The sequence below is a fragment of the Coregonus clupeaformis genome, chromosome 2 (assembly GCF_020615455.1).
Source record: "Coregonus clupeaformis isolate EN_2021a chromosome 2, ASM2061545v1, whole genome shotgun sequence".
NCBI classification, from domain to species: Eukaryota; Metazoa; Chordata; class Actinopteri; order Salmoniformes; family Salmonidae; genus Coregonus; species Coregonus clupeaformis.
The window spans coordinates 15286582-15298937 of NC_059193.1; the positions used below are offsets into that span (position 1 = coordinate 15286582).

General features: G+C 40.9%; 1 protein-coding gene across 1 annotated transcript; it reads left to right on the forward strand.

Moving 5' to 3' along the window:
• Positions 1–7665: 7665 nt before the first annotated feature.
• LOC121530769 (transmembrane protein 216-like) lies at positions 7666–12200 on the forward strand. The gene is made up of 6 exons (XM_041835998.2): positions 7666–7744; positions 8163–8176; positions 10420–10513; positions 10647–10739; positions 10971–11172; positions 11838–12200. Exons 1-6 carry the CDS (start codon positions 7732–7734, stop codon positions 11851–11853), a joined length of 432 nt encoding a protein of 143 aa, XP_041691932.1. The 5' UTR covers positions 7666–7731; the 3' UTR covers positions 11854–12200.
• Positions 12201–12356: the final 156 nt, after the last annotated feature.

The following is a 12356-nucleotide window of genomic DNA, read 5'->3' on the forward strand; positions in this document are numbered from 1 at the left end:
GATCGTACTTTTTGAAAAAATGTCCTCTGGTCTGATGAAACAAAAATAGAACTGTTTGGCCATAATGACCATCGTTATGTTTGGAGGAAAAAGGGGGGCTTGCAAGCCGAAGAACACCATCCCAACCGTGAAGCACAGGGGTGGCAGCTTCATGTTGTGGGTGTGCTTTGCTGCAGGATGGACTGGTGCACTTCACAAAATAGATGGCATCATGAGGAAGGAAAATTATGTGGATATATTGAAGCAACATCTCAAGACATCATTCAGGAAGTTAAAGCTTGGTTGCAAATGGGTCTTCCAAATGGACAATGACCTCAAGCATGCTTCCAAATTTGTGGCAAAATGGCTTAAGGACAACAAAGTCAAGGTATTGGAGTGGCCATCATAAAGCCCTGACCTCAATCCTAAAGAAAATCTGTGTCCAGAACTGAAAAAGTGTGTGCGAGCAAGGAGGCCTACAAACCTGACTCAGTTACACCAGCTCTGTCAGGAGGAATGGGCCAAAATTCACCCAACTTATTGTGGGAAGCTTGTGGAAGGCTACACGACAGGTTTGACCCAAGTTAAACAATTTAAAGACAATGCTACCAAATACTAATTGAGTGTATGTCAACTTCTGACCCACTGGGAATGTGATGAAATAAATAAAAGCTGAAATAAGTCATTCTCTCTACAATTATTCTGACATTTCACATTTTAAAAATAAAGTGGTGATCCTAACTGACCTAAAACAGGGAATTTGTACTAGGATTAAATGTCAGGAATTGCGAGAGAACTGAGTTTAAATGTAGTTGGCTAAAGTGTATGTAAACTTCCGACTTCCAACTGTAAATCACAGGGGTGTAGGTTTGAAAAAGTATGATCATGGAGGGGAAAGAGTGGGTGTATCTATTCATTACATTATTCAACCACCATCTCTGTGCAGTTGTTTTGCAGTGTACATTACATGTTTTACCTGTATGATTTGTGTTGTCTCACAGGAATATTCAAGTAAAGACACAGCCTCCAGCTAAAAGATGTCCGTCTCTGGAGGAAGTTGACAAGATGACGGTCTTTAGGCCCAATTTAACGGGGAGTGTACAAGTGCACACTTCCGGAGGAGGGTGGAGAATCAGGGGCCATATTACGCTCAGAAGAAGACCACAGGTTTACCTGCTCCACGAGGGGCTCTTTGTGAAACTCATCCTAGAACAATAAATGGGATTGCAGATTACGTTAATCTGTATTCGTTTATATGAACAAATGTACAGCACCTACCTACATATATTGGGATTTTTGTGTGTGTTTAAAATAGCTCAGATCTACTTTCTGTAACTTGATTTGTTTATCCTGTTCTTGGAATTAAAACTATTTGGTTTTTCTAGCTTGTTATTTTGTTTTCAAGGTGAGTTGAAATAGAACTTCATTCCCAAAAGATTGTTAATAAACATGCATTAATTATTGCATTTTTGTCATTTAACATAATTCAAGCAAGATAACATTCACCGCATTCTATACTGAACAAAAATATAAACGCAACATGCAACAATTTGAACGATTTTACTGAGTTACAGTTCATATAAGGAAATCAGTCAATTTAAATAAATGTATTAGGCCCTAATCTATGGATTTCACATGATTGGGCAGGGGCCCACCCACTTTGGAGCCAAGCCCACCACTGTGGACTCAGACCCAGCCAATCAGAATTAGTTTTCCCCCACAAAAGGGCTTTATTACAGACAGAAATACTCCTGTTTCATCAGCTGTCCAGGTGGCTCGTCTCAGACTATCCTGCAGGTGAAGAAGCCGGATGTCACCATGAGAGTTCTTTATTCCTGTCTGCGCGATGAACTGAGAACCCAGCTGGCTGTATGGACTTGGACAGTATATCCCGAGAGAGCCATGATTCTGAGAAACAGAGTATGTTACAGTCCCTGATGTCTCTCTGGAAGGAGATCCTCGCCCTGAGCTCGTCTACTTTATTGTCCAGAGTAATATACTTGGAAGCAGTGGATGGTGTGCCCACCTCCTGAGTCGGACTAGAAGTCCTCTCCGAATACCTCTTCTCCGCCGGCGGTGACTTGGAGCAGCCTCTGGGATAAGTTCAATTGCCCTGGTGGGTACGAACAAAGGATCCAATTCGGGAAAGTCGTATTCCTGGTCGTAATGCTGGTGATTTAACCGCCGCTCTGATATCCAAAAGTTATTTCCGGCTGTATGTATTAACACAAAAAACTTTCTGGGCTAATAATGTAAGAAATAATTCACACACACAAAAAAAAAATACTGCAAAGTTGCTTAGGAGCTAGAAGCAGAGCTGCCATGTCTGTCAGCGCCATCTTGCATGTGGAGGTCCTGGGCTGGCTTGGTTACACGTGGTCTGCGGTTGTGAGGCTGGTTGGACGTACTGCCAAATTCTCTAAAACGACATTGGAGGCAGCTTATGGTAGAGAAATTAACATTCAATTCTCTAGCAACAGCACTGGTGGACATTCCTGCAGTCAGCATGCCAATTGCACGCTCGCTCAAAACTTAAGATGTCTGAGCATTGTGTTGCGTGACAAAACTGCACATTTTAGAGTGGCCTTTTATTGTCCCCAGAACAAGGTGCACCTGTGTAATGATCATGCTGTTTAATCAGCTTCTTGATATGCCACACCTGTCAGGTGGATGGATTATCTTGGCAAAGGAAAAATGCTCACTAACAGGGATGTAATCCAATTTGTGCACAACATTTTTGAGAAATAAGCTTTTTGTGCGTTTTTATATTTTTGTTCAGTATAGTTTGCTCTAGGTTCAGGATAGTAACCAATGATGTATATAAACCCTGGATGACTGATGCTATGTATTGGCCAATGAGAAGCTTTGGCACTCCCCAGAAGGAGCAGTCCTCCATTGGCATGAATGGAATTCTACAGTATTTCAATTAAATGTTTCAAGGACATTTCTTTAATTAATTAGTTGTTTTTTTTGTAGTAACAATTGGTAGAGCATGGCGCTTGTAACGCCAGGGTAGTGGGTTCGATCCCCGGGACCACCCATACCTAAAAATGTATGCACACATGACTGTAAGTCGCTTTGGATAAAAGCGTCTGCTAAATGGCATATTATTATTATTAGTAGTAGTAGTACTTTCTACAAATTATACTTGAAGGAAAATGTTGATTTCATTTTTATGTTTAGCTCACATATAATTTAAAAGTATTCAGATGTCTGTAATAGAAAAACATGGCAAAAACAAATGTAGACATTAATAAATGCATTTCTATAGCTTCCAAAATATTTTTTACAATGGCGGCTTCAAAACAGCGCCCCCTGTCAGTAATCTAGTGTATCCATAATTCATTGATTGTAACCATAAAAACAATTTGTGCAGCTGGGTCCCAGCTTGCAGAACCAAGCCACCCGAGTGTGGTCAGAAATACAATCCACCAGATGCATATGCGTTTTGTTTTTCTGGTTGTCTAGGCCGGATTTTCTGTACTTGACACACTTGCTTGGCTTTTCAACTAACTAAAAGCTAGCTAGTTGGAGTCTGTGTGTCTACTTCCGTTTGTACCACTGCACGGTAAAGCAACGCGTGAGTTGAAAATATTGAATGCATGCGGAACACAGAACGCATCGCAGCCTAGTACGGAATCCCCAACGTAGCGTTACGGAATCCCCAACGTAGCGTTACGGACTGCTCCATTGACAATGAATGACTTCCGCCGGAACGCAGAGTTGAACACATCTGGTGGACATGAGGCGTGAGCATATTTAGACTTAGATAGACATCGCATCATTGTATCTGTCCCATTATGGGATCTGTGAGAGCACAGGCAGCGCCATGGTCGTCACTAGTTACCACAAAGTCATAATTATGGCATAAAACCCCACGCCTATTTCTGTAATTTATCTTCTTAAAATTAGATTTTAAACCTAACCACACTGCTAACCTCATGCCTAACCCTAATCTTAAATGGCGAAGGTGCATAAAGATGGAGGAATTCAGATATGATGTCATCGTTTGAGTTGAGTGCTATACACATAATTGTTTAACTATGGCGTGCAACATGATTCAATGTGCCTATTAATCAGCACAACCGACTTTTTCGTTTTTTAAAATTGCCGCCATCTTGGAGCTAGAATTGGGATCTTGTACACTGTGCTAATACCGATACAATAAAGAGTAACGGAGAGCACTGTACACTATGGCGAACTTTTAGCAAATGAGGCGTTTGTGATAAGTACATGGGGGCCACCTTCGCTATTAAGACCAAAAATAAAATAAAAATATGATATAGCCAATTTGAACTTTGTGGTTGTGGTAACTAGTGACAACCCAGCGCCATTGAGCCTTCTCCATTTTGAAGTAGTCAATTTTCTTCTACAACTTATATTTGTTGGCAAACAACTGTGTTGTTTGAACAGGTATAAAGCCAAGGTTGGCGATTTTCGCCCAACTGCAGTTATGGAATGTTTGCTCACGTCACGATGATCCCTCCTTTGTTACCTGGATGGAATTATGTGATCCTTCCTTAACCCATAGGAAGTCCCACCCAGTAGACTACTTAACATTTTTGAAAATTCTCAATACTCCGAGTCGATAGCTGCGATCCAGTCATGCTATTTTTTACCCCGTCAGCCCTGGCACTAGCCACTTTCCCTCAGGGAATACACGTCGAAACCAGATGCAGTTTTATTGCAATCTTAAGGGGTGGTCCAATTCACAACAGTTTCCCCCTCGGCCATCTATTTAGCTCAAGGGCTATATGACCCACAATTCAATGTAAACTGTAGTGGCATGTCAAACACCGGCGGCAACGTAGTGTCAAATTTAATCAAGACGCTGAATTTTTCAGCATGTGAGACAAAATTACAACGCTAGCTTTCTAAAAATATATATAGATGACATTGATTTTATCCGTGGCAAATGGGAATATGACTCTCAAAGTGGCTCAGACTCATAGCTAGCTAGCGTCATAAACATATTTTGGGGAATTCTGAAATGTATTGGAATATATGACCAAACTATAAAACTAGATAGTCAGCTATGGGTAACTGTAGCTAGCTATATGACAGGTGTGCTAGCTACGTTAGCTTGGTAGGTACGTCAATAGCTTTAGGTTGGTTGTTTTTAGGCTCAACTTCAAGATTTCCACCAAGGACGTTACCTCTCCGATCATCACTCTCCCTCGCTTGGGCAACTACCTGACAGGAGTGCTAGCTAGGTACGTTAGCTTGCTAGGTACATCAATAGTGTTGGGGTTTGTTTTCTAATAATTGGAGTGCTAGCTAGGTACGTTAGCTTGCTAGGTACATCAATAGTGTTGGGATTTGTTTTCTAATAATTGGATTTAAGTGATGAATAGCTTATAAGGAATGCATTAATGAGGAGCATAGGTTTGTACTATACTGATATAAATTGTTTCACATAACAGGCTGTGATTCATGTGTGGAACGTTAGGGGAAGGACAGATAAGACTTGTATTTCATACAGATACGAACACCGCCTCTTTGTTGTCTGTGAACCGTTGTCTGTGAACCGTCCTTGGATGTAGGAACGTACAGTCTTTTGGGTGCTGACTCTACAGGTTGTTATGATAGCAACTTATGCCTGGGAACGGTGGAGCGCCAAGGGGTGGGACCAACCCGTGCGCCAACGGATTGGCTGAGTAAAGTCTAAACCACACTCAGTCCTTTACTCTGATTGGCCAACAGAAGAGGTGGGAACTCTCTGTCAGAGTATTTGAGAAAGAACCTGTAAACAATGGTTTAGTTCTCTGAGTGCCCTGCGAGGTATTTCAGTGGACCCGTATATATGAACCTTCATACTTATCATACATACATTTTGCATATACTAAATTAAGCTTGGATTGAAGATCTCTTGATTCTTATTCCAATACCAGATTTGAATTCCGCAATTTCTAACAATAGCTTTAGGTTGGTTGTGAGACAGGTAGCTTAGTGGTTAAGAGCGGTGTACCAGTAACCGAAAGGTCGCTGGTTTTAATCCACGAGCCGACTAGTTGAAAAATATGTCGATGTGCCCTTGAGCAAGGCACTTAACCCTAATTGCTCCTGTAAATCACTCTGGATAAGAGCGTCTGCTAAATGACTAAAAATGTAAAATGTTGTTTTTAGGCTCAACTTCAAGATTTCCACCAAGGACATTGCCTCTCCAATTATCACTCTCCCTCGCTTGGGCAATGGACATTTAAGGTACACTCGGATGTGACAATGTAAAACATAATTTGAGGGCAGAGGGCTGTCTACTTTGCGTTTGGACCGCAACCGATATTCACGTAATAATAAGGATTTTCCCTCGACCACGCCCACAAATTGGGGAAAACAAACATTCTTTCCCCTTGACCCTGTTGGTGAAACCATACAGGAGAGGAAGTACAGAACCAACGACGCTAGACGGAGAGGAATATGTTTAAGCAAAAGGCAGTTTATTAAACACAGAGATAGCTGGTATCTGCTCAAGCTACATGCATGGACCCATTTCAGTTGCCTCTTATGGAGACAGTTGAAAAGGGATCAAAAACAGAGTTTTCAGCATTACTTTATACAATGCAACACAAAGGAAGGGGTCCTTCTTCTAGTCCCTTGATTGGTTCCGGAGGCGTAGGAGGCGGGTCTGCTCTGTCCAGAGTAGAAGCCCCATTTTGTGCACGGCAGAGTCCTCTGCCCTAGGCACCCGACCAGTAGAAAGAAGTGCAGTGTGTGTGTGTGCGTAACTCGTGAGGCATGAGGATGAGTGTGCGTATGCATGGAGATGTGTGTGTGAATGTGTGTATGTTCTCAAAGGAAAGTCTCGTGGGGAGCAACCAGATTGTGGCCTGTGGCGTGGGAGTTGTCCTTGAGAAGATATTGGCTCTGTCCATTGTTCTTGCATAGGAACAGCATTGACTGAAAACAAGCTCCTAACATTAAAATGGGTCATGCACAAGATTTTAGTCAGACCAAGCTATAACATTTTAATATTTACTACGACAACCCCCAGTGTAAAAGAGCCAACTTCGTAGTCGATTTTTTTGTTATACAGAAATAACAAAACATGCCGAAAAGCCGCTGTGTTGTTCAATGTACATGTAACCAGGTAAAAAATCCTGACCTACGGTTCGCAATGATCCCACTTTGGAAATAGAGCCTGCGAGAAGAGCCCTGTGGCTTCAGGGTATTCCATGTGGGGACCTGGTGTCCAAGTAGGCTACACGTAGCTATGTGTGTGGAAAACATTTAGTCACAGGAAATACATTTAACTTGTTTAGTATAGTCCGTTTGTAACTCCACTTACTACCTGTAGCTGTGTAGTCCATTTGTTTGTGTTGTTGGTTTTGGCTAGCTTAATGTTCCGGTTGGTAGCTAGCTACCTAGCACTCACTCATGTGGCTGCTAGCACCACCATGAAAAAGGGTATGAGGGGAAGCCCTACAATATTACGTTTTTCTAAGTAGCGAGGACGCTCGGGAGCAGGCAATGCTGAAAAGTAATCTTTAGATACTTTGTACTTTTCTTAAATATAGTTTTGCAATTGACTAAAACAATAAAATTGCGGTTGAAAAAGGGTCACGTTTGTGCTGTGAGCCAATGGGGTAACCTAGGTAACCACATGTAGCTTTCCCTACAGACGGCCTGGGCCGTGACATTCTATGTAATACCAACTGGGACTATGGCGCTGCCCATTTCTAAAACAACCTTTTGGCCACTAGAGTCCTCTATCTATCTCTATGGGTGCGGCGTCTGTCTCCATGGTAAACAAACATGGCGGTGTCTGGTGAGTGGGAAATAGTTTTCGTAAATGTGTAGACAAGTTGTGAATGGTAAATGTCTATGGTTATTAATCGCATGTCATAATGTAATAAAGGTGAAATAAAAAATAAAATGTGGATATGATTTGAGCTTTCAAGATAATTGACTTGAGTAGGCTACTGTAAGCATGGGAGAAGTGACGTTATCTACTAACTAGCTAGCTAGCCAATTAGCCAGCTATGCTAGTCAGCTAACGTTAGCTAGCTACAGTAGCGTTCTATCATGAACAGCAGCAGCATGTTGATAGATTTTTCTATCTGTGATGTTGATGTTCAAGCAAGTGTGCCAATCAGACATTTAGGAAATACATCACTGTAAGCCTGTAGATAATTTATGATTTAGAAGAAGAATTATTTAACTGCTGATTTGTCTCATTCTTGCAGGAAAACATCCAATTGTATCCTTTGTTTTTGCTGTAATGTAGAATCTGTATCAACTGCATTTAATAGCTAGCTAGCTAACGTTAACGTCAGCTATGTCTTTAGCTAGCTTCTGTGGCAGTTAACGTTAGTGTACACCAAAATGGCAATCTATTCCTAATATAGTGCACTACTTTTGACCTGAGCCCTATGGGTCCTGGTCAGAAGTAGTGTACTATAGGGAATAGGGTGCCGATTTGGGACACAATATGAGGGACGTCAAAGCCAAGGTTCAGACTGCTGCACAGTCACTATGGAAGCTCTAGTCTAGAGGAGGGTTTCTCACCCTTTTTGTGATAGCAAATTCATCAGCGACCTCCTCATAACTCGAATGCCATAAAAATAAAAAATAGCATACAAGGAGTTTTATGCGGGACGAACCAAGTCTCGAGCTCTGGGAAGGAACATTTTTAAAGGCCCACCTCTTGGCATCGAGAGAAAATGTGGCCGTTTTCAAGGTAATATCCTGCAATTCTACACATTATGCCGTGAGACAGAGGGAAAACATTTCAGTTTTAAAGCTAGAGACCTTCATTGAAACAATAACAAAGCGGGGACCCCGCCCCTGTTTTGGGTAAAAAGCTGAGGGATGGGCCTGGAGAAATGTAACCACTCTCAAATTAATAGACAGAGCTATGGGATGCAAGGACTGACCATCCATGATATAACAATTATAGTTTAACCAATGTTTTGAGGCTATAAAGTGTTTGTTTACGTTTACATTGTTTACAGAGTAAAACAAACTATTTTGGGTTCTGATTGGGTACAACAGTTGAACTAAGCTCATGAGGCATTTATAAGTTATGTTCTTCAATAATCTATTGGTATGTCATGGTATACCATACCAAAAATGCATGTAGCAACTAAGGATTCTAGCTTTAAATCTACAGTGCATTTATGTTTATTTTTATTTTTTATGGGTGGAATACATGAAGTATTAAGTTAAAAAATGTAAAATTGTTGTAGCACTGGATACCAATATCTATGAGCCTCCCAGGCCCATTCTGCCCAGGGTTAAGAACATACCATTGTAGATGAATAAGATTCCATTGGATTGTATTGCACCCTCTTAACTTATTCCATGGATCCCTTTGCCAAAATTAGGTTAATCTGTTGTTAGAAATGTTCATTAAAACAATTCAATGTGGCCCTGGTCTAGAGCACACAGTAACATGTTGCTTACATGGAAAAGTTGGCTCTGTCCATGTTTAACTAGTAAGAAATAGATGTCATTGTTGTAAAAAAAAAAAAACAGAGTGTGCTTAATTTGCTATCATCAAATATTCAATTATTTTGTTGTATTTAATTATTTTATATTATGTGAATTTCCCCAATGTGGGCAGTTTGTTACTACAGTTACAAGCTCACATGTTCACCACGTACACTCAAATCAAAATGTAGCTAGGTGTCTTCTACAAGTTGTCTCCTAACCAGTGATGGACATATTATTCCCAGATTCCATGTGGGTTTTGAGCTGTGTTAGTTTTAACAGGACGTGCAACCTCATGTCCCCCTCGAGCTATTGAGTTCAACGTGATAATCGACAGGAGTGATTGACAAAACCGTGTTGCGTTTCTCTTTCTGTTGGTGACCCCCGTATCAAAATGCAACATTCCAAAATGTAGCTGACTGTCTTCTGCAGGTGGTTCTCTAACCGGTGATGTTAAATTATATCCAGCTTCCATGTGTTTTTTGAGTTGTGGTAGTTTCAACAGCGCATACAACCTGATTTCCCCCCCTAATCGATACAACAGGGTTTCTGGTGCGTGTGCGGTTTTTAAGGTGCTCGTAAAAAAAATAAAAAATAAAGTTATATGATTATTACCATTGTTGCACATTTATGTGTAGATAGTACATTTTATGTTTAGGTTTTCAATATGTCACAAACTGTTTCTGCGTGTTGGTTATTTGGACACGTTAAAACAGTGTTTTTATCTAAATGTCTTGTCAACAGGAAGCAGCGACAGCATCGTCTTCAACTGAAGTTTTAGGAATATAAATGGAACTTTCATAATTCATTTCCTATGGTATTGGACTTAATCAGGTAAAAACGGCTGAATTGGTCAAAAAAATGTGCTGTGATTGATGTTGATGATATAGGCTACCAGAATCACTGAAACGGGTTTACCCTACCTACTCATATCAGAGCCCCTTGGTTATATCATCTGCCAGTGGGCTACCATTTGGAAGTCTGAGATATGACCTTAACAACACAGCTCAGTTGTCCTCCACACCACTGCAGGTCCTGTTCTACCTCAACGGCTGGTATTTTGCTGCCTACTTCCTTGCTGAGGGTCTGATGTTTGTTTACAAAGGTTTGTAGTCTACTCAAATGGTCACACAAGAGACATAAACTAATGTTTAATCAATCACTCACTGCCTGATGTTTTGCACACCCAGTATCAGGCAAAAAATAAAATATTGATTTCTAAATATGCCTTTCTACAGGATTGTTGCTACCATACCCACCGGCTAGTCTCACGTTGGACCTTGTGCTACTACTTGTTTTCCTTGGCCTGGAGTCCCTCCGAATATTTTACGGTTTGTGTTTCGTTAAACTGTATTGTGGGCAGCTTCTGCATCATCACATGTGTTCATTAAAATAAGATTCTTCACATTATGTAGCCTACATTGTTGTGTGCTTTATCACTTGTCGTATTTGTTGCCTTTATGGCATCTGGTAGTTCTATTTGGCACCTACCGTTAGGCTTATGCATTATGTCCTTCCTTGTGATCATGTGCTAACGTTTTTTCCATCCACACTTGTCCCAGGTTGGAAGGGGAACTTAACAGAGCGTTCTCTGGCCATGTCAGTGAGTGTGCTGGTCCTGGTGCCGTGCACCGTGCTGTCTGTGTACTACTTGATGCTGCAGACCTTCGTCCTGCGCCTGGAGTTCATCCTTAATGCTGTGTTACTCTGCTTCTACAGTCTGGAGATGCTGCTGGGAATCATGTCCATATCTGCTTTCTCCAGGTAGGAGAAACATGGCATAGCCTGGGTACCAGTCTCTTTCTCCTGGTAGGAGAAACACGGCATAGCCTGGGTACCAGTCTCTTTCTCCAGGTAGGAGAAACACGGAATAGCCTGGGTACCAGTCTCTTTCTCCAGGTAGGAGAAACACGGCATAGCCTGGGTACCAGTCTCTTTCTCCTGGTAGGAGAAACATGACATGACAGTAGCCTGGGTACCAGTCTCTTTCTCCTCTCTTGCCATCTCCTTATGGAATTTACATTTAAAGGGTTGGCAAGAGAACATAAACAAACTGGCACCCAGGCTATGCATGACATGCTCTTCTGTCTGGACTGGGGAGATTCCTTGGTTTTAGGCCTCATCAATTGTTGATTATTGATCAATTAATTTGTATTTATTTGTATTTAACCTTTATTTAACTACGCAAGTCAGTTAAGAACAAATTCTTATATACAATTACATAATGAATGTATTATGCTTTGCTCTGAAACTGTGACCTTGCATAATGTTTCACTGTAAAGGTCCTATATAAGTAATGCTGGATGTGAACTTGCATAACATTTCACTGTAAAGGTCCTATATCAGTGATGCTGGATGTGACTTGATGTGCTCAGTGACCCTGCTCAGTGTTTCATGCTCATCAGTTTTTCCTCCATTTTGCTTGTCAGGTCAAAGGTGTACTAAAGAAGATGAATGCTGTAGTGTTCCACATCGTTTCAAGAGGAATGAAGAATGGATTGTTCTGTGAACATATTTTAATCCCACATGTTGCAGTTTGAGTGTTTTTAAATGATCTGTTAATGGCTTAATATTTATTTATGTTTTTGTAGTGATGAAATGTCACCTTTTTAACTTGTTTTTGTATCAACTGTCAATCTTGTGTTACTAGCAACACTAATGGAATTGTCTTATGAGGGTATTCCATGTGCTGTACCTGATAATGGAATATATTTGTATGGTTTTGGGGGGGGGATTCAGAATTCTGTATTTAATGATTTACTTAATTAAAACAAGCCCTCATTCATTCACCATAGGACTTTATTCCTCAAGAATAATTTATATTTCGGATTTGCTGAATCCCACCAGCAGCCTATGGTTAAACCCTGATCCTAATTTCATTGAACACGGCTTTTGACCAAATGTGTGTTGTTGAGCATTCTGAAGCAAAGATGATAAATTATTGTCAG